General features: G+C 38.9%; 1 protein-coding gene and 1 non-coding gene across 2 annotated transcripts in view; both read right to left on the reverse strand.

Annotated features, from left to right (window-relative positions):
• Nucleotides 1-4,373: 4,373 nt before the first annotated feature.
• Nucleotides 4,374-4,446, reverse strand: trnam-cau (transfer RNA methionine (anticodon CAU)). Its single transcript has one exon. It is a non-coding gene; the product is annotated as a tRNA-Met (tRNA).
• Nucleotides 4,447-7,518: 3,072 nt separating this feature from the next.
• Nucleotides 7,519-27,020, reverse strand: part of clmpb (CXADR like membrane protein b) — an 84,436-nt gene continuing 64,934 nt past the window's right edge. Inside the window, exons 3-7 of the mRNA XM_026927437.3 lie at nucleotides 24,549-24,744; nucleotides 19,040-19,207; nucleotides 15,591-15,713; nucleotides 15,156-15,297; nucleotides 7,519-13,508 (exon numbers count right to left, since the gene is read on the reverse strand). Of these exons, the coding sequence (XP_026783238.1) occupies nucleotides 13,196-13,508; nucleotides 15,156-15,297; nucleotides 15,591-15,713; nucleotides 19,040-19,207; nucleotides 24,549-24,744 (942 nt within the window). The 3' untranslated portion in view covers nucleotides 7,519-13,195. The remainder of the gene's footprint in view (nucleotides 13,509-15,155; nucleotides 15,298-15,590; nucleotides 15,714-19,039; nucleotides 19,208-24,548; nucleotides 24,745-27,020) is intronic.

Below are 27,020 nucleotides of genomic sequence, written 5' to 3' on the forward strand. Positions count from 1 at the left end.
GCTCTCAAACAGTAAGATAAGAGATAAGATAACACTTTATTAATCCCAAGTGTGAAATTCCAATGTTAGCAGCAGACAAGAGACAATGGAGAATATAAGACCAAAGACAATACAGCAGCAGAAGAGTATTAAAACTAGTTAAAATAAACAATTATAGAAATGTACAAAACTGTACTGAATATATGCACATAATATACAGGGTGTCCCAAAAATCTCCATGCATAGGGGACTATGTAAGACAGCATCACGTTGGTTGTGCCTTCGTCAGTGGACTTTTGGGACACTCTGTAGATTATGTACAAAATGAGACAGAATATAACCAGAGACACTCTTACAGTATGCAGGTTATAACAGTGTCATTGTAGTAGTGGGATTTAAACTCACAGCCATCCAGTGCCTTAAAACCTGAGCTATGGCAAACTTACAGCTGGAAAAATATTTACTTTAAAGAGAAAAAAAGGGAATAAAGAAATATTATGCTCATGTGCATGTGTTCATCCTCAAATCAAACACCTGCAGTATAGAAACAAATACTTAGTACAAATATCCACACAAACGGCTGTCTGGCTTGCGGCCATTCCACTGTGAGAACAGCTGATCTCATGTGAAACTTGCCTTGCTTAATGTTACACGATGCTCTCGGCTGCAGCTGACATTTTCTGTTCACTGAACCACTAGGTTAAAAATCACTTAATCACATCACACCAATCCACCAATAGTGTAAAACTGGTACAAGTGAATGCTGAGAACAAATATCAGTAACCAAAAACATAAACTAGCCAAAGACTTCAGAAATTAAATGTATATTAGTGATGAACTTGAAGGCACTTTCCTGGAAAAGGGGTCATGAAGATAAATGAGGTTAGAATAATGACTTCTAAAGACTTCCTCCATTTTAGCCAGTGCAGCGGCTAAACGGTTTAGCGATTATTGGTTACGCAGCTTAGAAATGAGCCACAGACACATTGCCTTCAGCAGCAGCATTGAGACTATTCGCTCTCTTTTTCTCTCTCCCTGTGTGGAGGTGCCCTTTAAAAACCTCTGTTTCTCTCTCTCTCTCTCTCTCTCTCTCTCTCTCTGTAATACTAAGTGCCCTTCAACCAACCCTTTTTCTCTTTTAAATTATTATTTATTTTGATCTCTCTTACAGCAAAGAATCTCTCTGGACTTTTTATCCTCCAAAAATAACATACTGCACCTCTAATATTACCCAAGCAATCAACCATCCATTATCAGAGAAGTGATGAAGGTTCTTTCAGGCCAAAGGAAGGTCATTGCTTTCATTTGACAAAAGCTTGTAGTGAAAGCTTGTAGCTCACGCATTGAGCCTGACTAAGAATAAAACATCACAACACACACTCTAAAACCCAAATCCCCAAATCTGGGCAGTGGTGGCTCAGTGGTTAAGGCTCAGGGTTACTGATCAGAAGGTTGCTGCCTGCCAAGCTGCCACTGTTGGGCCCATGAGCAAGGCCCCTAACCCTCTCTGCTCCATCATGGCTGACCCTGCGCTCTGAGCCCAGCTTCCTAACAAGCTGGGATATATGAAGAAAGAATTTTACTGTATTTTCTGGACTAGGGGTTGTATTTAAAGTCTGTGAATTGATTTCATAAGTTATGTCAGTATTTACACAGGGAAAGTTCCTTGTATTCAGAGTTGGGTTACGCACAAAGTCAATTTTCTTGGAGCCCTATTCAGATTATGCAAATTACCTATGGGTTGTTCAGGCATCCGAGGAAGGGCTGAGCGATATGGACCAAATCTTGTATCAAGATATATTACATTTTCTCTCAATATATTACGTTTTACAATTGATGGAAATTATCTAAAATAACTGCATGCATTCGGGACTGGTCTGCAGCATACCTTAAAATGACTATTTTTATTGTTATACCCAAACAACAGAAGTACCTCCCTTTTTAGGTACAAGTTCCTCATCTTTTAGTTGGGCCGATGCCTCCATGCTTGTTTTTGTTACAGCACACAGCTAGTAGCTCCTAGCTCCGACCTTGGTGACATAATTCGGGTGCCGAAAAGTGGCTTTTGGAACATTGGCAATATAGATGATATAGAAAATGTCATATATATGTCAGTAGACTTTTTTTTATCGTCTTATGATATGTATGACCATGTCACACAGCCCTAATCTGAGATAGCCAGATTTTTTTTTTTTTTTTTTTTTTTTTTTTTTGAGTAGAAGTGTCCAAGACTAATTTTTTCAAAAGCCTCTGGACCAATACCTTTAAACGCAGCCACTTGAATTTTTAAAACCTGAAAATAAATAAATAAATAAATAAAAAGATCAGCAGTACAAAATGTGGACAGAAGAAGGAAATAGCAGATCATGTTTTTTTCTTTGCTGTTACATGTAAAACAATATAACAAAAGCAAAAATAAACAAATTAAAAAAAAGACCAATATGAATGAGAAGATGACAAGCCTTAAAATAAACATGTAATAGGAGTCTAGTATATTGCCAATATATTACTGGATGAATAGTCCTAGTTAAAAATAATTATCACATTAATCACTGCAAATTTGGATTAATTTGACAATGTAGCTTTCTTACTTCCATATGGCTTTGGCAGCTTGTAAAATTGCACTTGATCCAAAAAATACTATTATTTTGCATGATAAAGTATATAATAAGTATATTATATTATGCACTGATATAAAACTGTGTGCACATGTTAATGTAGCTGTATAACTGAGTTAATGAAATCATAATGTGAGTGCAGGACATAGGCTATTTAATCATGCATTTGATTCACAGGGATGATACTATTAATTAAATGTGTCACATTTACGTATTCAGTATTGGCCTCAAACACACACCTCTGTTTTAGGCAAACTCCACCCCCTGTGTGTAACTCCACCCCATGTGTGTAACTCACATGTAACTTCTGAATAGCACTTACATCTGTAGTTGTTTAAGATCTGAATACTGATGGGCACAATTCCTGTACTAAATCCTCATATACGTGCATAACTCTGAATATGGTAATTAGGCTATGATAACATTTGCTGCGATGTACACTGTATGGCCAAAAGTATGTGGACACCTTTTATTCCTTCATTCATTCATCTTCAGTACCGGCATCAGTCCCCGGTTTGATCCTGAGCTTGGAATACTGTCTGTCTGGAGTTTGGCATGTTCTCCATACCCACATGGATTTCCTCCCATCTACCAAAAATTAGAGTGTATTCCTGCCTCACACACCAAGTTCATAGGATAGGCTCTGGATCCACCGTGAGCCTGGAAGTTAATAAAGATGAATGAATGAATGATTTTCAACACTGGTATGATTTGAGAAACCACAAACTGCTCCTCAGGTATACTTTTTCAGACAGTAGTAGTGTCAGTGTCTGATTGATTGAGAAGTGCACTTTGTACACAGCAGCACAAAAGTCCTGAATGCAGCATTTTTGAGGAGTTGAGTTTTCACAAAGTCCTGAGAGTGAACACAGTGAGTGCTGAGCAGGGAGAGAAAGAAGGGGCCAAAAAACCACACTTCTAATTAGAAAGCAAAAGTAACAGTAGTCTTTGAACTCCGCCAATGATCCATGATTTTGAAATTGTCAAGGGCATAACTATTAGCAGCTAATTGCTTTTTTTCTTTAATGTCTTTTTGCCATCATCGATAGCTCTTGTCCATTTGAGCATTCTTTCCCAAAATGTCTTAATCATTAAACCACTATTTTCCGTTCACACTTGACTACATTTAAAAAGTAACGTGCCTTGAAAGATTCATCACAGATTCATCACAGATTCATCACAGAAACGGCGAGTTCCCCATGCTGAGGTAAGAAATCGACTTTTTTTTTCAGGAAAGTCACACTCTGACTCTTTGGTCTTCCTCGAGCAAACCTATCAAATCAGTTAAATAGATCTAGCTATGCCATGAAAATGAGTATGTATGATCAGGTCTAATGCTGTACCTTCAACAAAAATCAATATTTCACAGTGTGCACTTTAAAAAGATGATTTTTTAAAAACCAGGCTTTAACATGTACACGTGTAGGCCACTGTTCTCAATCAATAGCTGAGCTGAAAATGCAATTGTCCATTCTCAATGTGGACATGATAAGATTACCCGAGCAAATCGATTCTCTTGGCAGGGCTCAGAAGCAGTGCAATAGATTGTGCTGAAAACCAGCTGTCTCTTTATTTAGTGGAATGTTGAAACACATTACGGGTAATACAATAAAGATCTCATTTACAGAAAACATACACGAGAACACCACAGGCATTATTTTATTACATAGAGTTGACAGAGTTGACATTGACAAAAGGGATGCAGAAGTGCTAATATTTAGCAGACTGTAAAGACAAAATGAAAAAGGGAACATGTAGGACATTTGGAAAAGCTCTTGCCCCGTGTGAGGATCGAACTCACGACCTTCAGATTATGAGACTGACGCGCTACCTACTGCGCTAACGAGGCGGTGTGCAAAACGGTGACGTAGTGCGTTTACAAAGCTCAAAGCTGAGTGGTTGGTTCTCTGCTACTTTTCAAAACTTAAGCGTTTGGGGGGGAACGTTATTTATCCTCTTAATATTGTGTTTCTTGTTTAGTCTTTTTACAGAGAATGATTTTAAATGGTGTTATTTTAGAATAAAAAATTTCACATAATTAATAAAACAGAGAATATCAGGCATCATATCATACCCAGTCACCTTTCAGCCTGCTGCTCACTCCAGCAGAACTCACAGTAACTCTGCTTTGTGTTAACTGGGCCACATCACACCACCCTGCTGTTGATTAGTTTCCTGTAACAGCACACCCACAAGCATTTTTTTGCTTACTTAACTCTTCCTTAATAGCATGCTAAGTAAGATCATATTTAAAGTTACACTGTTGTGAGTACAGGAACAGCAGTGTTTTGAGTCAGCACTCTATAAATTAAAGCAGTAGCCTTCTAAGTCATTTTTATGTCCTCTGTACTAGACTGTACAATGGCAGAAGGCTGAAATATGCCGATATTGTGTATTTTTGCCCATCTTGACTAATTTCAGATGCTGTAGGTGAGTTTGATGTGTTTGGATACATCATGGCATTCAGATGATTCAAAAAGTATAAATCATTGCATCAAACTGCAGTCAGATTACTAAACTAAGAAAAGAATAAAGCACTTTAGGACATGCTGCTATGGGAAAATAATCAGCAATGGGGTGGTATAATACAGATTTACTGGTTAGGGGTAATTTTTTTCAGATTAAAAAAGATTTTTAAAATTAAAGAGCCCTTAATACAATTTTTTAATAGAATTTTTAAAATATAGGTTTTATGGAAATTAGGTCAAAGGTTACTCATGGGTTTCCAAGGGAAAGAGTCAGCAGTCCAGGGGGTGGAGCTGGATCTGATCCAACTCCACCTATAAAGCTAAACCACACAATGCGGTACAACACGAAACAACATATTAAACACACTTCTCCAAAACCAGCCTGAGACACACTCCACCTCCTGGACTTTTGGCTCGATACAGCCCAGCTCTGCCTGGGTGGGAGGAGCTGGATCAGGTCTGACTCCACCCCCTGGACTTTTGGCTCAACATAGCCCAGCTCTGCACGGGTTGGAGGAGCTCCATCAGGCCAGACTCCACCCCATGGGCTTTTTATTCTGCAGCAAGTGGGTGAAAAAAATCAGCCTTTTACTGTCTTATAGCAGCACATTAAAGTGTTTTTTAACAGCTTCATGTTGTAATACTAAGCTCTGAAGTTTTCTTCTGTGTAGCAGAAGTTAAAAATAGCACACCATTAACCTCTCCGCTTGGCTTTTATGAAGTGTGTCGTAATGAGTCTGCTCTTCAGACAGTGAAATGCGCTTTACATGTGGGTCACAGTGCAACTCTCAGTTTGCCCCAGTGCATCATGGGAACTAGAAGAAAACAGACAAACATGCAAATTGTATCTTCATTTGAAAAAGAAAGGAAATGTCAGGGTTATGCATTTAAACATGTATTGTTAAGCAGAAGGCTGAAATATGCCAACGAGCATTTTATCATTTATTTTGTTCTTCCTGACTGAGTTCGATGTGTTTGGATGCATCTCAGCATTCACATGATCCAAATAGTGTAAATCATTTTGGTTTAATTAGCAGTTTACTAATATGTTTTCAGTATATTTTAGGATATACCAGAGCATGATAGTGATCACGGGAGATGACTAAGAATCAAGGAAGGAATAAAACACTTGGAGGTATGTTGAAGTAGGAAAATAATCAGTGGCATGGACCAACGTGAGCCAAGTTACTGTAACCAGCCCACAGTTGATGATTTTCCAATAACAGCACATCTGGAAGTATTCGATTCCTTTCATATCACAGACATTCACCAGTGATTACAATTATTATTTTATTAAAGAATGACATACTGTATTTTTTGTCCATGTACAGTTACATTTAATGTTGTGGAACAAATTAGTTCCTGTTATTACATATAACAGAAACTAACAGCAGCTAAACAGCTGTTCTCTCACTAGCTTGTCTTTTGTTTTCCTCTCTTGAAAGTGACAAAAAACAAATGTCATGTACTGAGAAACCACAAAGCACAACATCCTCCTAAAGACTTTTCTGTGGTGGAAAACGTATAGGAACAGCCTCACCTGACACTGGAGACTCCTTCCATAAATGTTCAATAAACCTCTCCTTATATAAAACTTCAACATATCAATTATTTAGATATTCTGACAGTAAAATCTACATGTACATTTCAAATCACTAATCCATTAGTATTTATTTCCAAGTTTCTATCCAGGTATACTGTATGTTTCATAGAAGCCTAATTCAAAGATTGTTCGAGTTAAAATATGTTTGTTTTGTCTTTAAACCAGCATTTACTCTTATGTACAAAAGGAGGCACTATTGCGTAATAGTTGTACCTTTAGCCAGCACATTTCTAAGATGTAATCAATTATCATAAAACAACAATGATCATATGAAATAATACAAAAAGAAAAACTCCTATGAACATTTATTGAAAATCAACTTTATTATTCTAAGCTTGTCCAATTTCATTTCACAGCACCATCTGGCCTCGTAGATGTCACACAGCAATAATTTGTCTCATATCAGGGCAAACGATTCTTTTTTCTTATGGGCTGTTTGGTGTGGTGTGCAGTTTGAATAAACTCAATTTCCTCTCCTCTAAATTATGCTGAATGATTCACCGGTGCAATAAAAACAAGAGCACTTTGAACACACGTGCTTAAACAGGCGGGAGAACGAGCCGAATGATGTGTCACATTGGGAAGGTAATTTGAATCAAGTGAAGCAGAAATGCTTTAATGTTATCACTGTCTGATGATTTTACACAGAAAGTGTCGACATAATAGCTGGAATCAAATTACAGGAAAAGACTGGTTCCTCGGTGCAGGATGACTGAGTAGATATTGTGTGTTGTATGTCTCATTCTGAATTTTCAGCTTTTCATCAAAGGTTATGGTCCAAGGTGAGGTTTCACGGATCATCAGCTATTTAGAATGAAATAAACAGTTTCAAATGACACAAGAGGCAAAATAACTTGTTGAATATTTTATTTGCAAACAAAGTAGTAATATCTCAGAATCCGTAAAAATATACATTTTTAAATGGCTATATTTACAAGAATGGATCGCCTTTAAAACAAATGCACCGATCTGGAGAGAAAAAATAAAGCTAGAGCTGAGAAAAGTGGGGGAATTGTAATGACATCTACTCTCCCTCCTCTACAGTCTGCACACATTTCTAAGTCTGAAATGAACAGAAACTGAATCAAAGAAACACAGAGAGAGACAGACGACTCTGTGTGACACATTTAAAGGGACTCGGTGGAATACAGGTGGAAACACCAAAGTAAAGCAAACCCAATATCTGCTCCATAGAATATACATTTCCTTCATCTTCCTTTAAGAGACAGTGCTTCCTTTTATTATTCTTAGGATTACAGTATTAATTTTCATCAGCTTGAATGGATCTGGGAAGTTTTTTTTAATCAAACCCATTATCCCCTGCAATAAATTCGCTGCCAAATGTGTGGTGGTCTGGGAAAACCCATTGGATATTGCTAATATTTGTACTTAGGCTACTTTCTAACCCTGCCTTGGCGTCTTTCTGCAAAGATCACGTTGTGTAAGGGGTCCGTTTAACAAACACAGAGGTAAAGTCAGGCAGTCTGCCTAAAGAATTTTGTGATCAGATAGTGGCTGTCAAAATGTCTTCGATGCCCTGTACCATCACATCATCATCATCATCAAAATATAGAAGAGCACTTACACACTACAGATGACAGTGGAAAAATTTTTTAAATGTGTCAATGTGCTAAAAAAATCATTAACAAGAAATTTAGGAGAGAACAAGAGAGAATGGAGTGAATGAATCAGTGATGATTTCCTCACTGATGTTAGCGTGAATAGAGATCAGTCGAATGAGGAGATGATGATGAGGCTCGTGTTTAAACCCCGTGAGAGACTCCTGCTTCAGGTGATGAGACAAACTGATGTGGACGATGCTCCTAATCAAAGTAAGAAATCATTTCACATCATAAACATAGAATTCTTTACAATTTGGCAGTCTTTTTTTTCCCATAAATATATTAGGTAGATGTGGGCAGAACATTGTTCAGTGGAATTGGAATGAAATCTTTAAACACACTTTTCTCCTTTTTTTCAGATGTCAAAAATGCTAGAACTTTACTTTAGATTGAGATACATGCAAAAGGACAACGCAAAAGGAAGAAATGTCAACATGTGCCAGTGTGAAGGGTTTTCCCAGGCCGCAGCACAAGATTCATTCATTTAGCAGGTGCTTTTAACCAAACTGACTCAGAATCCATCATTGAGTAGTCAAAGGGTTAGTCAAAAGGTTTCAACAGAGACAGTCTTTGGACTACTAACTAGTACTAGTGTTGGGATTCTAGAGTTTGGGTGTAATCATCTCCCTTTCTGAAAATAGCATTGTTGAGTGTCTTTTTAAAAACTCTACTGGCTCCATCACATGATGGTGTCGTATATGATTTTAAAGACCACTCGAGCCATTTTGGAGTTTGCACGACAGCTCCTGATGCTAGAATGAGTGGGAGAGTGTGAAAATGTGGTGCCGCTGGGCACAGAGGCTCATAAACCGGCTGAAATGCCACCTGAGACCCAGAGAGTCCGATGAGAAGAACAGCTGGAGGACATGCAGCTTGTTTTCATTTCCTCAGGTCCAAGTGATGGTGCAGAGACAGACACACAGACACAGACACACACACACACTCATAAATGGTACCATAAATGGATGATGAGCTGGGCACACAGAGAGGGACGTTGGTGATTGAGAGAAACACACACTTTGTCGTGTGGAGTGGTTTGATGTGTGGATGTGGTGTAGTAGAGTGGGGTTAAAGCCACGCAGCGCCTTGCCTGTGTTCCCTGCTGGCTCAGCTCCATCCTTCATCCTCCACCCTGCTGACAGCACATCCATCACACTTAGTGATGCCACTGCACCCAGCAACACCGCCCTGCAAGCACTCGCTTAAATTGGAAGCAAGTACACGTGTGTGTGTTTGTGTGTGTTTGTGTGTGTGTGTGTGTGTGTGTGAGAAAGACAGAGATAGATATTGTTCGGCCGAGTGTGTGGACATGTGTAAAAGTAAGACTGCTGTGTGTGTGTGTGTTATATAATTATGGAGAAAGGTTACAGGAAGATGTGAAATCAAGTTCAGAAGAGCAATCTGCTAGATGACATACACAGCTCTACAGGAATGTTAAAGATGAAGATGGATTGATTAAAACAGTGGTTCTCAAGTCAGGGGGTGGGGGGTCCATGATTTTTTATTCAGTTACTTAGATATGTATTTAGAAATCACAACCCACCAGTAGCAAAGTTGTTATGTTTATTATTATGGTCTTATAGTCTGATTTGAATGGTCCCTTGATTTGAATGGCTTTAATCCAAACATAACTCAAACACACAAATCTTCAGTAAGCACTTTATCCTCATCAGTGTCACGGTGGATCCGGAATTATATATTTATAAAAAAATATATAAATATAAACCTGTAATAAATATATAAACAGGGGTGGAAAATGTACCGAGAAGTACTCATGTCAAGTTGCTTTTTTGTAGCAATGTAGAAAAGTATTAAAAAGTAAAAAATAAATGATTTTAACCAATAAAATTAAGTCAATGTTTTAAAGGTAATGTGAAAACGAACTTTTAGATTTACTTTGATTTTCATTTTAAAGCAACTATGCCATTTTGCCTGAAAACATCATTGAATCTCTGTAAGATTGCTGCTCATATGCATGACTAATGCTGCATATTAGACTTAGAATTAGACTTGCTGCTTAGCCAGTTATGTTAGCTACTGGACTCGATGCTAGTCAAACCTGCCATTAGCAAAGAAAACATGTTCATTTGGGTAAATATAGTCAGTTAATGTTTATCAAATTTGTGAAATTTACCTCAACATTCCTTTTCAAATTATATGGAGTTCATGCTTTCTAGGTTGCCTACTCCAGCATATTAAAACATTTTACTGAGGTAGGGCCAGGGCCACTCATCCTAGTGGATTATTCGTCTTCAGACACACATACAGGTTGCTATAGCACTAATTACGTACACTGAATTTTATCTATATTAATGACACGACGTGAATTTGATGTTAGTGTAAAGTCATTGGCTGGATGAGAGAACCTTTGAGATTTGTAACAAGTACTTTGAAGGTCTAAATAAAAATGTAAGGACTAAAAAATAAGGCTTAACTTAATAACACTTAAGTATAGTAATGAAGTACAATTACTCAAGTATTTTCCACCCCTGCATATTAATAATGTTAGCTGGGACTGAATGTGTTTTGTCCAGTTAAAAAAAAACCCTCTATGGCTCTAAAATATAGGCAAAATATTATTGATCACATTGAAATAATGTTAATGAACCAAATCTGTACTGAGGGGGTCTGTGGAATTTATTTTACAGTTAAAGTCTACCAGAAATTTGAGAACCTCTGCTTGAAAAAACACAGAAAGACAAAAAAAAAAAAAAAACTCTGACAAATCACAGAGAATTATAGTGTAATGATTTAAAATCACACTATCCAGTGTTACCCAGAAGAGGACTGGTTCCTTTTCGAGTCTGGTTCTTCTCAAGATTTCTTCCTCATCCTTATCTGGGTTTTATTTTTGCCACTGTCGCCTCTGGCTTGCTCATTAGGGACCTAAATCTACATCCGGATTTCTGTAGAGCTGACAGTGTCTGTTGTTAAAAGCACTACAAATGTAATTGAATTGAAAAATTGAATTAGGCTGATTCGAAATGTGCAGATGAACAATCGATATGGATTATAATGAGTCTATAGAGACAGTGAGAGGGAGAAGCTGCTATTTATAACAAGGAGACTAGTTCTAGTAACTCCCAGAGTAGACTGATCTCCTAATAGTCCTTAAAAATGCTTTAGTATTCATTTACAGTATCGATGACATTTTATCTTGACCACCGCCCAATAATGTAAAGGATATTGTGTGTATATCTATTCATATGTACAATATAAAACATTGTGTGTACTGTACACTATTTCTAGATGAAAGGGACTGCCTTATTGTCCAGCCTCATTATCCTGTCCTCATCGTCCAGCCTGCACAGGGCCGGTGTTTACAAAAAGGCTGAAATTTGGGTCACTAGGTGCACTGGATAGAAAAAAGAAACTCTCAAAGGCACACAAAATAGGCTACTTGTGTGTTCAAATGCACCTACATGGTTCTGAGGGACTCCGGGATGAGGATAATGACCGGCCCTGTGGCAGTGCTGTCCAGAGAAACCGACGAGTCGCTGATGCAAAGAGGCAGTTGTCCTGTTACAGCACATTTTTAAAGGTCCTAAAGGAGAACCTTGATGCACACCGTTGCTGTAGATAAGTTCCTGCCACTATGATCTCTTATCAACAACAGCGTGATATTATATTATATTCAGTTATTTGTGCCTCAAGTGCTTCAATAGTACCATTGGATATTCTAGGAAGGAAACAAAATACAAGCAATGGCTACATGGGTTAAACACACATTCAGGAATATTCCACTCAGATTGTTCCTATTTCAATTTTCCAGATTTCCTATATCAGTAATTTTGTAAATAATGCAAAATAAAGCAATGAGAATACAAAGTTTAGTGAGCGTGAGCGCAGGACACCTGTGGGTAGCAATAGTGGCTAACATTGTCCACAAGTGTAAAACTGAAAAATAATGAGGTTGCGTATGTGTATAGATGTTTAAAAAAAAAAAAAAACAAAACAAAAAAAACATTCATTCATCGATTTCAGTAACCGCTTTATCCTGGTCAGGGTCACGTTGGATTGAGAGCCTATCCCGAGAACACTGGGAGCAAGGCCCCTGAATGGGACACTAGTCCATCACAGGACACCATACATACATTACAAGTGAAATAGATGAATTTGTCCCACAGTGTTGTATGTTAAACATGTACATAGTGAGCGGTAACTGAATAATTGCCAAATATTATGACCGAATCTTATCCTTTTCATTAATGCATGTGATATTCATGTCTTTATGTGCTGGACTGTACGTGTGGTCACTGGAAATGCTTCTAAAGTCACAAGGTGCCATTTTGAATATCCAACTGCCTGCACTGCATTCTGGGAATTACCAGAATTTTGATTCTCTTCTCTCATCCCTTTCAATGATTCCACAAAGAAAGGCTGTGTGACGATCTTTCCAGTCTTTTCTATGAGGCGAGCGTCATCTGTTGTTTCCCTTTCTTTTCATTGTTCCCGTCATCCCTGATATTTCATAAACTCAGTTTGCCCTGGCTTTCTCTGCCCCTTCACTTTCAATAAATAAATAAAGCGTCACTTGGGGCAAATCTTTCCACCTCGTCGCTCAATATGCCTCCAAAGTCAAAAAAGAAACAATAAAATGATAAAAATAACATAAGGTAACTTCAGACAGGCAGAAAGCACAAGATGAAGAGACAGAGAAAGAGCAATAGGGAGTGACAGGGAAATGTTTTTGTCTCTGTACAGTTCAGCAGCGGGCAAGCACTTAAAATTTTTCATGTACGCATTCATTTAGATTTAAGTTTTTTATAGTATTAATTCTTCTTATGCTTGTTTTTATCTCTCGTAATTTTTTTACACGGTAGTTGCATTAGCTGACATATCTGCAGTTGGACAAGTCAGTATGTGTTTCCTGTCCTGGGATGTTGCTGGATCTTTTTCTTTCCCCTACACAGTCTGGAAGGCTTTGCTCTGCGGCGGCATCAGGACCCCCGTGGTGGGCACGGCCAGGCCCACCGGTGGATTAGGCAGCCTGAATTTGGGGGTGGTGGGCGGTTCTGGGGAGGACTGCAGGAACTCGGGGGGTTGACCGTTCTCCTTGAGGGCGCAGATGGCCGGGGGCCGGGGTCGCTGGCTACGGGGAGCGGTGCTGTGCACCATGGACTGGGTGGATGAGGCACCGGAGCGAGAGCTGCCCGAGCGAGAGGATGACAGCGAGTTGGGTTTAACAAGCTTGGCTTTGGGAGCCTCCGCATCCTCCCTATATGAACAAACGACACAGATTAGAGTCACATGCTAGAGTGTAACAGTGATTCAGTATTTTTAGCTGCATAGACAGCTGGTGTAAGAGGCTCAAGCAAGGAAACTTTTCACACAGCTGTCACGGCGACACACTTTAAGGAGGCGTGGACAAATAATAAATTCATTAGATAGTCCACTGGGCAAGTGAAAGCTAACCTGATAGCCTAAATAACTAAGCTGAAAAACATTGGTGAGCATTATATTAACAGCTGACTGAACCTGCTTGTTCACTGGGCAACTGTGAATGAAAATCTGATACCCTTGATACAGCCAGCATTTGTCCACCCCTGTCTAAGACTTTTTTTTTGTCCTACATTCATGTACGTACAACTGTATTGCATCAGTTAATATCACAGATATTATACAGATAAGTAAAATCTGATCCAGTGCCAATCAAGCATTTCAGGTCACTATCCCTAAATTATAGTCTTAATTAATGCTACAGACGACTGTAAAAATTAGCATGCTACAGACGACTGATAAACTATAATATGTTATCCGATGTACATTAGTGCACCACAGAAATGCTCCGCTAGCAATGTCAATGCTCCAAAGGGGACTTTAGAGAGCCAAATGAGTGTTTAACCTTTCTGAACTCACTTTAAGAGCTCGGTGAGGATGTTACCTGTGGAATAATAGAACCACTAAGCTTCACTAATGCTTCTAAATCCATTAGGACACCTTACTGAGAGGTCTTACTGCCACAACACTCCACTAAGTGTACACAAGAGATGCAAACTTCTTCCCCGTGTGTATAATTCAGACACATATACAGATCTATATATCCACACACAAACATGCGCACACACAAATGCACTCAAATAAACTCACCAGTACAATGTAGGCATGGGCAATATAACAATTTAATAATCACTGCACAATTTTACACTGCCATGCTGATGTGGACATTAGACAGCCAATTTATAAAAAGGATTATATTCAAAATGTAGTTTATTTGTTTGTTTTACTGTACATTACTACAGAATCACTTAAAAATCTACCATCCTGCTGACTTTTTACAATTGCCACTGCCAGCAAGCAGTTCCCGACTGCACTGCTGGTAATATTACGCCTAACCTGCTCTGCTTAAACCTGAAATGAAGGAAATGCTCATTTTCCTGTCTTTTCAGGCTGTTGGCTTTGGGGATTTAAAATCTTTAATCTGGATTTTTCTAAATGGAATATCGCAAGCAGGGAAAAATCAGTATGGCACAAGCACAGTCCAACGTTTTATTATACAAATGAGGAACCACAAAACGCAGTTTTTAAACAATCATATCACTTACTGAAGGAAAAAGGTTATCCAATACCAACTGACTCTGTGTGAAAAAGTAATTGCCCCTTAGTTACTCAGTCAACCAACCACATTTAATTGATAATTGGGTTCTATTAAGATTAGACACACCCAGGCTTGATTACTGCCAACCCTGCTGATTCTAAACACTTAAACAGAACCTTTAAGTAATCATGAGGGGGCAAATACTTTTTAATGGCATTGTATCTATCAGTAGATTATCAGAAGAATTGGTTATCCTCAATAGCTGAGTGGTCATTATCTATAGATAGGTAGATAGATATGTAGACAGATAGAGAATTGCACTCTAACCTGATCTCATTGGGTGTCTCCTCCTCCTCGTACTTCTTCTTCTCTTTCTTGCGGAAGACCAACCAGATGATGAGGATGATGATGAGGACACCGAAGGACACCCCAACCACAGCACCGGCCACCACACCTACGCTGCGCACATCTACACGCAAACAGTCCATGCAGACACAGGACACACAGTTTTTATCCATTTATAGTTACATTTAATGTCATGGAACGTCCATTAAACAAGTTAGTTCCTGTTATCTATTATGCTATAGCAGCTATAAAGAGTTGTTCTCTCACTAGCATCTTTTTTTTTTTTTATTTCAGAAAACTTACTGCCTAATTATAGATTTTTCTTTGTTAAATAACAACACATCTGCCTCCCTTGCCCCTCCTACCCCCCTTCTCTTCTACAGACGGGGATCAGGAGTCTCACACAGGTCCACTCACACTGCATAGTAACTTCGATGATACAGTTCTCCTCTCCCACGTCGTTGCTGGCTGTGCACCTGTACATGCCCGAGCTCTCCTGACTCAGGTTCCTCAAAGTCACAATCCCCGCGTTATTCAGATCTGCAACAAAGAGATGCACAAATGCAAATCAGATTGATAGAACATGACAAAAGTGCAAAATGTTAGAGAACGGGTTTACTATTTACAATTGCAGCTGCAGATTCGGAAGGATTTGTTTCTCTACCTAAAACTTAGCCTCTCCATTAGCGAAAGTGTAATCAGAACCAAATTTACACCCATGCTAGTGACATTTATCATCAAAGTTACCTTAGAAATGTAAACCTTGTGAGTGGAGTGCATCAATTATCTTCTTGTAGGTACATTACAAACGTCTTAATTGGACAGAATAACAGAAGAAGACATGGTGTATTAAATTATTTCTTTTAAATAGTTTTAATTTACTATCATTCCTTCATTCATCTTCAGTAACTGCTTTATCTTGATCAAGGATATCCATCTAGCATGTTTCTAGGAGGTAGGAGGAAACCGGAAAATCCATAAAAACAAGGGGAGAACATGTGAAACTCCACAGAGACAGTAAGAATGCCACAGAGACAGTAACCCGAGCTCAGGATTGACAGCAATGTAATAGGAATCATTTTTTTGCACCCGCCATGTTGGTCGGTGTACATCAAGACAAACTCACATGCTTCTAATGTACACAAAGATTTGAATTCTGAAAGTAATCTGACACAAATGTTTACACTGTCATTCTTCTATTTAGCAGATATTTAAATGGATTCACTTTATACTCTGTCGTGATTTAGGTGAGTGTGTATTTTTCTTTTTTTTTTAATTATTCTATCAGTGGGATTATTATCAGATTATTACTGTAGATGTGTATGTGTGGGAATGTAGCTTCTAAACACTATACACAGTGTACATTCTGTAACTAAACTCACAGCATTAGTTTTCTCGCCATGCTAATGTAATCTCAGCTGTTCAGTTCTCATCTGAACCACTGGGAGACCAGCTTTCTTTCTTTTTCTTTCTAAACAACAGTTTATGTGTTGGCTGTGTAGTGGGATGTTGCATTGCGCATTATTGTTGTATGCACATTTTTAGACTAGCTACTTGTAGTAGTAAAAATGTAGTTAGCTACCTCAACACCTCTCCTTTTTGTTCCTACTTCTTTTCTGAAACCTAATAAAAGGTCAGCAGTAGCTGGAAGATCCAGCCTGACCTCGACCTGGATTACCCGGACTGATAATGGCTCTTTTTCATTTATCATTATTATTATTTAACAAAACGCAAAAAAGACCAATTTCCGCATCTTTAGGTCTTCAGTGTCAGACAGAGAAACTCATTATCAGTATAATAATATATATATATATATATATAACCTCGAGTGATTTGGACTTTACACACTAACACCCCATGAGAAATGCATATCCTGACTGATTAAATAAAATGTTGGGAATATTAAATGTTAAGTTGGAAAAATTAAATAATGAGAACTATTAAAAGGTTTGTTAAGAAAATAATACAACATTAAATGTTATGATAAGAATATTAAATAATGTTAAATGCTATGTTAAAGAAAAAAAAGATTTAAAATGTTAAATGTTAAGAAAATGAAACAACGTTAACCAATAAATATTATAAGAAACGAAACATTAAATGTTATACATTGTGTTAAGAAAACTGAATAACATGAAATGTTAAACGTTGTGTTAAGAAAAATAACGTTAACTGTTAAGTTCCAAAGAGAAGATGTCATATTAATAAAATGAAACGATGTATTTATTTCATAACTGATGATGTTATCAGTGTTGCTCAGTTACTTGCTCAATTACAAATTACTACATTAAGACACATTGCTACTGGGAAATGCACAGCTCTAAACTTACAGCTCTGCTAGTTGTTGCTTCCTGTGTAAATTATGGGATGTCATGTTTCATCATGCACTGAATTGCCTCAAACTGCATGTCACCAAGTATTAATGAATATATTAATATCATCGGAATGTGTGAATGTGACTGTGTGCTTAGTGTACGAGAGCCTGTGTGTGTGTGTGTGTGTGTGTGTGTCAGGCTGATGCATGCCTCTGCAGTGCCTTCAGCAGATGAACAGTTCATGTGCTCCTCTGCCTGTGATGAAGTGTTCATGTCCACAACAACACACCATGATAGAGGAGCAGTGACGGGGTGAGCTCTGAACGACTCCGGCCCGAGAGCCATTCCTCACTCCGCGCCACGACGGCCATTTACTCATCCTGCGCATACTGCTCACTCGCTCTACCCCTCCTTTATCCCTCTCTCAGTCTAAACAGCCAAAGAAAACTAATTAGGGTGAACAGGTGTTGTTTGGTGCAGATCGTTAATTGCTGGACTCGGGTGAGGGCATGGTCCAGAGGAAATGAGTTTAGTTTAGAGATGTTTAGAGATGTAAACAGGTGTTAAACACACACCACACACACACACACACACACACACCGACCCAGTGGAAGTGTATGAAGTGCATGAAGAAAACAGTGAATTATATTTAACAAGCATAGCCATGATTTTGCTTAATCAAACATTAAACAACTAAACTCACAAATATTGTTATTTAATTTCCTAACTTCTGCATACACAATAGTTTTTCATAGTCTCTGTATTTCAAGGTATTATGGACAGAATTTCCAGGTTTTCCACTGAATGAATCAAATAAGGTTAGGGATGATGTGTGAGCATCACAGCAGCCAAAGGAAATGAAACTTGGGGCTGAAACAAGGATTTTATGATCGCTAAAGAAAGTAAAATTTCACTGTCTTGGAGATTCACAATGTTTTGACGCAATCGAGAGGAAAATCTCTGCTCTTTTAACCGAACATGTTCATTTTGGTATTTAATCCTGAGCTCCAGTCGACTGACACAAAAACAAGTAAGGAATAAAACACCTGGGGGGTGTGTTGTTAGAGGAAAATAATCAATGATGCAGTGTTTGATGTGATATGACCCTAAGTGGAATTACTACTCTGAAGTTGATTATTTTCCAATAAGAGCGCATTCTGAAGTGTTGTATTCTAAATGACGTCATACCACATCAATTTTAAAATTTATTAATGAATATGTCATACTTTTCATCTGTATATAGTTGTGGAATGTACATGAAACAAGTTAGTTCTTGTTATCACTTACATTATAGCAGCTATAAACAATAGTTCATCTCAACAGACTCTTTGTCTTTGAGTCTGTTGAGTCTAAATTGTTGAAATTTTATTGAGTCTTAATTGTCATGTACTGACTGTTACAAAATGCTGACACTGGCCACCATATCGTGACCGGATATGTGGTTACCATGTTTGACTTTCAGTAAACTGACCTCCACAGCGTAGAGGAAGTAAGAGAGACCTCAGTGCTCAGAGCGGTGCTCAGTGTAGCATGTGTAGGTGTCGTACTCACCAATGAGCGCGAACTCCGGCAGCTTTCCCACGCTTTTGCCCTTGTCCAGAACTCTCTCCCATTTATAGTAGATGGGGTCGGAGCCGTCAGAAGACTTACAGCTCAGTTTCACTTCGTTGCCCTTGAGCAATTGCCCTTCCATCCAACACCGTGGCTTAGACGGCTTCACTGCAAAGCACAGAGAGAGAGAGAAAGAGAGAGTGAACAGTGAGAGAAGAATCGTCACGAGAGAACAGGGAGGCAATAAACAGAGAAAATCGTGAGATTTGTAAAATCAATTAAGTGATGGTGAGAAAATGTAGAGAGAATGGGGAAATAATAGAGAAAGGAGAAGGGAGTGATATTACCGAGAAGATAGGCAGAGAAGTGGGAGAGAAAATGAGATAATTAATGAGAGAATAATGAGAAGAGAGGATATGAAGAGAATGTCAGAACATGGAGGAGAAGTGGGAAAGAATAGAGTGATAGCAGAAAGAGAAGGAAGGAGAGAAAAGGGAGACTGTGGTGAGAAAATAGGGAGAAAAATGAGAGCGAAAAGGCAGAAGCTAGCAAAAGAATATTAATAAAATATGAAGGGAAATGGGAGATAAAATTGAGGATTGGGAGAAAATGGGGAGAAATGAAAGAGAAAAAGGGGAGGATTAGATAGAAATATGGAGAAAAGTAAGAGACTATGAAGAGGAGAACAGGGCAAGAATAGAAAGAGTGAGACTGAGGGAAAAGGGAGAAATTCTGGACAGAATAGTGAGAAAACGGGGAAATAAATTAGAAGGAAATGGGAGAGATTATGGAGAGAATAATGAGAAAATACAGAGAGAAATGGAGAGATTTAGGGGAGAAATAAGAAAAAAGGGAGACAGTAAGGATAGAGCAGAAAGAGAAAAAGGAAATAATGAGAGAAATGGAGTAATTAGGCAGAGAATCGAGAGATAATGAAGAGAAAAATGAAAGAAGTGGGAGAGAAAATGGAGAGAATAGTGAAAGAATAAAAAGAGAATAGAGAATATTAAGAGAATAGCGAGAAAATGTAAGAGAAGTGGGAGAGAAAATAAGGAAAGAAATTAGAAATAAATGGCGAGATAATGAAGAGAATGGAAAGAAAATGAAAAATAAGGAAAGAAATTAGAAATAAATGGAGAGATTATGGAGAGAAATGAGAAAGAAAAGGCAAGATCAGGGAGAGAGTAATGAGAAAATAGGGAAAGACATGAGCGAGAAACAGACAGATTAGGAAGAGAAGAATACAGAGGAAGAGAAAGTGTGAGAAGGATGACAAGTGGGAGAGAAGTGAAACAGAATAGAGAGAAAAAAGAGTAAAAGAGAAAAAAATAAGGAGATGACAGGGAGGAATTAGGGAAAGGTGTTTGAGAAAAACAAAGAGAGAGAAGTGGAAGAAAAATGGAGAGATCACATGGAGAAAAGCACGAGGGATCTGAAGGAGAGAAGGAAAGAACGAGGTCATGTGTGAGTAAAAGCAGTAGAATGTTTATTACAGGATTATGTTCTTCTAGATGCAGTTACATTACATGAGCTTTAGATTGTTAGTTGTTTAAATGATGTTAGCTTATTAATAAATACATAAGAAATGAATAAAGGGAAGCAGATAAAATGCTCATGTGGCTCACACAGACAGTCTATACAGTCCTCTGCCTCCCCTCAGCTCTTTATTGATCCTGTCTAGAACTACACACACACACCCGTGTACAAACACACACTTGAGGGAATAGGAGGCTTTGATTTCAGTATTTCAGCGTGTGTGCGAGTGTGTGTGAGTGTGTGTGTGTGAGAGAGAGAGAGAGATAAACAGACTTGGCTACACTAGCCAAACTCACTGCTCTGTTGTATACAGTTAGTGTGCGGCTGGAGGCTAAATTCTACGCACAAAGGGAAAACACAAACACAGACGAACACACACACGCACACACACACACACACGGCGAGGGAAACAGTGCCAGACCATTATCTCCGCAGAGGAGAAAATATGCAAATGCTCGTCGCCCAAAATTGAGTGTGTCACCAGAAAGCTGACAGCAATTTGTAAAGACCTTGAAGTTTATCCACTGCAGTGTCTTCATACGGAGGAGGAAAAGAGCGAGAGAAAGTATGAGACAGAGAGAGAGAGAGAGAGAGAGAGAGACGGGGGTAGGGGGCAGAGAGAAGCGAGACAGCTTAGAATGCTAAAGAGAAAATTACAATTTCCCATTTAAAATGAAAATTAAAAGTACCTTTTCGTCTCTTGTACCTGGAGCAGGACTGTACACATTATTTCCACTCACGCAGCTAAAGCCCAGCTAAAACCCTTCACCACTCTCTTTCATTTCTGTAACGATTCATTAAGTGATTTCTGTATGCATGAGTCACACTGAGAAACTGACAACTCATCTGTTTCGAATGTTTTATTAAATGCTAATGAATGTTTATTGATGCTAATGGGATATTATTATAATGCTTTGACAATATTGATAACAACCAGCTGAGAGAGAGAGTGAGAGAGAGAGAAAGACAGAGGAGAGAGACCGAGAAAGACAGCGAGTGAGTTAGAAAGAGAGACAGAGACGGACAGAGGGGGTTAGGGTTAGGGAGAGGTAGAGAAGGTGAGAGAAAATATTATGAACGAGACAGGGAGACAGATAGTAAACAGAGAGAGACAGACAGAGAAAGAAGGCAGAGAGAAAGAGACAGACACAGGGAGAGAGACAAAGAGAAAGAGAATGAGAGACACAAAGAGAATGAGAGCAAGACACACAGGAGAGGCAGACAGAATGGAGGGAGAGAGAGACAGAAAGCACATGAAAACTGAAACTGACAGAGAGACAGAGAGGGAATGAGAACAAAACAGGGAGAGAGATAGAGAGAAAGACGGATACAGAGAGAGAGAGAGAATGCAAACGAGACAAGGAGAGAGGCAGGAAGAGAAACAGAGAGAGGGGCAGACAGAGAGAGACAGAGAGATACAGACACACACACACACACACAGAGGTATAGAGCATGTGAGAGCGAGAGCGAGAGAGAGAGAGAGAGAGACAGAAGGAGACAGACAAACAGAAAGGTAGACATGGAGGGAGACAAAGAGATAGAGAGAAAGAGTGAGAGAGAGCAAATGAGTGTGAGGCAGAAAGAAAGAATGAGAGTGAGACAGGGAGACAGAGAGAGAGAGAGAGAGACAGAGAAAGAGAGAGAGAGAGAGAGAGAGAGAGAGAGAGAGAGTCAATGAGAATAATAACCGTCTAATGGACAATTCCATTCCTGACAATACTACTGTCTGTCTCTGTCCTTGAACATGTGTAGTCATTTGCGGCTCCTCTGCTGTGTGATTGTCATTAGATCACATTAATCTATTCATAACGACAGTTACAAAATAACATAATAATTAAAAATTCACCACAAAGGAAAACACATCCGCCTTCACACTGCGCTGCTGCAACCTGAAGCCTTCAGAACGAAGCAGAAAGTGAGCAGAGCCCCTGGTCCGTCACTGTTTCCGATCCTCCGGTGTTCACGCTGAAGCCTCTGTTCCGTCAACGATGGCTTGGCAACAACATGTGCCATTTAATGGAAACCAGATCTGCTGAAATATTATCCCAAGAAACCTCTCTGTGCCTCGTACGGTACCGACAGTACACTGTGTTTCTTTAGAGACGTGACAAGCTTTTAATTCTGGCTCTAACACCTCGGCATCTATCTCTCCATCCACTGGCTCGTAGTAATGTCCGGTATCGCTATGAGGGCAGGAAATGAAAAATGGACGCACACATTCCCAAAAATTCAAGCAACTCAGACTGTATGAAAAGTTCTTAATGTTAAGGTTGGGATCACAAGATTCACTCGTTTGAATTTGTAGGAATAAGCTGTAGAGAACAGGGAGAAAACAGATAGAGGAAAAAAAGAGAGAAAACAGAGGGGAGATGGAGTGAAAAAATATATATGAAGGAAATAGAACAAGATTGGAAAAAGAATAAAGAGGAAAAAAGGGAAGACAACATGGAGGGAGAATATGCAAGAGAACAGGGATAAAATAGAGAAAAAAAGGGTGTCATCGCTCTTTTCTCCACTGATCTCTATTTGATTTTACGTCGGCGCTGGAATAATCCCTGTTTAATTTAATGACTTTTGTATTATCTGCCAGATCTGAAATTAGTTTGATCAACAGTGAAACATTACTATTTTTCCACCTCCATCTCCACAGAGTCACTGATACAGCGTCATTTTAATCTCCAATCATGTGACAGCTAGTATTTACATCAGTTACAAACTCAATCATTTAGGCTCATGTCTGTTTCACTGTCACATAAGCAACATCCTGATCAAAACGTGACATTCACCGCATGAGGGAAAAACAAAACTTGCATTAATCAAACTTTATTAAACTGGCTCCTTATTTACTTAATGTGAGCTTTGCTGAAAGCTGGGCAAGTTGAAAAACTTTGAAAAAATTGTTTTAGGGTAGGTTTAGCACAATAGATTTATAATAGATTCAAACTATTGCGAAGGCTATCAATGATTTAGATGTTTGTCGGAATACGTGTCTAAAGCGTCATGATTGACAAGTCGATCCTTTTCACCTATTTTGCAGACCTGTAAGAATCTTAATAGGCAACTTTGGAGCAGAGAAACAAAACATCTTTCTCCGATGCATTGTAGCTTCCCTTGTCCACGCTGCTCTAAAAACATGATTTAAATTAAGGAAATGAAACATGTTTATCAGGGCTACAACAGTATACAAGCACATGCAGTTTATATAATTTTATTTCAATTTTTTAATGAGATTAGTAACAGCTAATAACTCATTAGGTTTATTTACAGCCCCTACTTCAGTTTTGCAAGCATTCCAGACCTTGTTAATAGATAATTATTTTTAAAAAATGAATTAATGCTAGCGACTAGCAGCTAGACCGACTTGTAACCAGCTTCTGGGAGTTTTTTCAGCTGTATTGACATTACGTGCACACAACACCCTTTACGTATGCCTGGACACGCCCCTTGCTTCCCCCCTCAGCTTCGCTGCAATCTACACCCCTCCAAAGTCTCAGGCAATACTATCGTCAATCAGAGATAGATAGGGGGCACGATAGGATGATGGTATATTGCACACAATCTCACAAGCTTCTTTTGGGGGAATATATTTATGTCAGTGTATGTTATTGGGAAAAAAAATTGTTCAAAAATGGACATCTGACAGCGACCACACATTATTTAAAATAGGAGGCCTATTTGTGACAGGGAAAAAAAACACTGAGTTTTATCATACTGTGATATATTCTAATGTCTCCTAGCATAAAGCTACAAAGAGACTCGCACACGGCATGTGAGCAACTTCGATAAAACAAAACCAAATAAACAACCCCTCCCCGACGACACAAGACAAGCACTAACAATGTGGAGAGAGGCGAAATCAAATCATCAGAAGCAGGAATCAAATTGAAGCGTTATTAGGTGGTCTGGTTAGGAGGAAATGAGGCCTGAAGAGAGATGCTTCCTGGAAGCCGGCCGCAGTGGGAGGTGCTCTTACCCAGGACCACGAGATTGACCTGGCTCCAAAGGTACTTCCCCCCGGTCTTCACTTTGCAGTGATACTCGCCCGTGTCGCTCAGCTGCAGATCGCTGATCAGAAGAGAGGCATCTCCGTTCAGGTAGTCTCCGGCGAAGGACAGGCGGCTCGCCTCGTTATCATTGGTGTAGACCTCGTTGTTGAAAAACGTGATGATCTGAGAGAGAGAAAGAGAGAAAGAGAGAGAGAGAGTTATTAACAAATCAGAGAGGGATGTGTTAGGTCTGTATACACTGGTAGTGCATACACATCAACACACACACTAATACACACACAGGTATTATTGAGAGTCCCTTGAGCCATTCTGGATATGTGCAAAGCGAGGACTTAAACTTTGTTGCCACACAAACACATATTACTATCTTTGTGAGGACCTTCCAATAGCATCATTATTAATGCAGCTAATTAATCAATGCTATGATACACCCAAATATAACCCTAACCTTAGTTTTATAAATAAAAGTTTTTTAAAAAAAAATGTTTGTCTCATAGGGACTAGCCAAATGTCCCCACAAGTCAAAATATTCCTCAGATATTCCTATCCTTGTGGGGTCCCCACCAAGATATAAAAACATGTCCACATACACGCACAGATACAGTAAATGAATGTGACAGTGCTTGAACTGCCTACAGTAACAAAGCCCTAAATGGCAATGCCAGTGTGTATCAGCACTCCAGCTGTGTCCACCTGCACACACACATGCACACACACACTTTCACACAGAGCTACAGGCATATCATGATAACCATCTGCAGGACTTATGTGTATGTAACTACACTGTGTGTGATTGTTTGTTGTTGTTATTGTTTAAGTGGATCCTATCGCTCAGCATGTGTTTCTTCTGGGTTCTCTGGTTTCCTCCCTGCCTCTCAAAAACATACTTTGGCCACTCTAAATTACCCCTAGGTAACTGTGTGCATGTTGCCCTGTGATGGACTGGCATTCCATACACGATGTATTCCTACTTCGTTCCCAGTATTCCTGGGATAGGCTCCAGATCCACAGTGATCCTGACCAGGATGAAGCGCATGAATAGATAAATGATTGTATCATATCACATACTCATTGATGAACTCCAGGTTCCATCTGAATGTTAAATATGCTTTTAAAAATGCCACATTTTCCCCCTCAATACTTCCTTTTTCCTCCAATACTTCCTTTTTGCCTCAAAAGGAAGTACACTGTCTATAGTGTGCTTCTTTTAAATATTTTTTTTCTGGAATTCTCCTTTAAAAAAATGTAATTCTAAACTTATTTAAACACATTTTTTCTCACGCTGTGACATATTTCTGAAACGGAATATTTGGATGGGCGGGGCTTTCATTTTATCCAGTGTAATTTCATTGGCTTGTGAAAGGTGGATGTTCCAAAGCAAACACGGAGACACTAGCCTGCAGTAGATAGTGGAGAAGTACTCGCCTCCCACAACACTACCAGCACATGAGGAGCAAATCCTGCTAATGCTGGAGATGAAGGAAAAAGTTGAACATTTTTCCCAGAGGTGAGGCCATGTTTATCTGAGTTTATACATCCAGTTGGTAATGGAGGGAATGCTAATGTTTATACTCCCCTTCATGAGCATCTCAGGAAACTCAGGAGGCAGGGAGAGGTGTAATATAAAACAAAATAAAATTATTTATTATCATATGTTTTGTTCCACCCACAATTATACCACTGACATAATAAAAAAAAAAACAGAGGGTGCTTAGAGGAGGGAACAAGTGCTTGCACTTTAGTGGATGATTATGTACAAAGAAGAATTTTGTCTTTTAAGTGATTAGTACACTTAAAAGACACATATGGGTGTGCTGGCCAGGTGTCCACAAACTTTTGGCCATATATTGTATGAATTGTCCACAAACTGACATGAGGTCATGAGAGAATAAGGTAAAATAAATAAATAAATAAAGGCCAGTACTGATTTCAGATTGTCTTTAAACTACTAAAAACTGAGTCATAATTAGCTTGGTATTTTCCTGTGCCTGACCTTCAGCTTTGTCTGTGTGCAAGGAAAAAATGTGTGTGTGTGTGTGTGTGTGTGTCCTTTCTCTGTCCTTTGATATGAATCATGTATTGCATGAATCTTTACAATATTCTTAGAACTGCCTTGAAACATTGTTCAAAATTGATTCAGAAGTCAAATTTCCGTTATTGTGCAATAAATCACTTAAAAATAGCCCCATGTAACAGCAACTACATAGTATACATTACAATGAGTCAATGTATATTAAAGTCTGTGGCAACGTGGTTTTATGCTAAATAAATGGGACGCACATGCACACACATTCTCACCTAGGGGCAATTTAGAGTCACCAATCCACCTACTGGCATGTTTTGGGAGGTGGGAGGAAACAGGAGAACCAGGAGGAAGCCCACACAGAGACAGGGAGAACATTCATAACTACACACAGGGAGTAATCCGAGCTCAGGAG

This window comes from Pangasianodon hypophthalmus, chromosome 6, assembly GCF_027358585.1.
Source record: "Pangasianodon hypophthalmus isolate fPanHyp1 chromosome 6, fPanHyp1.pri, whole genome shotgun sequence".
Classification (NCBI taxonomy): Eukaryota; Metazoa; Chordata; class Actinopteri; order Siluriformes; family Pangasiidae; genus Pangasianodon; species Pangasianodon hypophthalmus.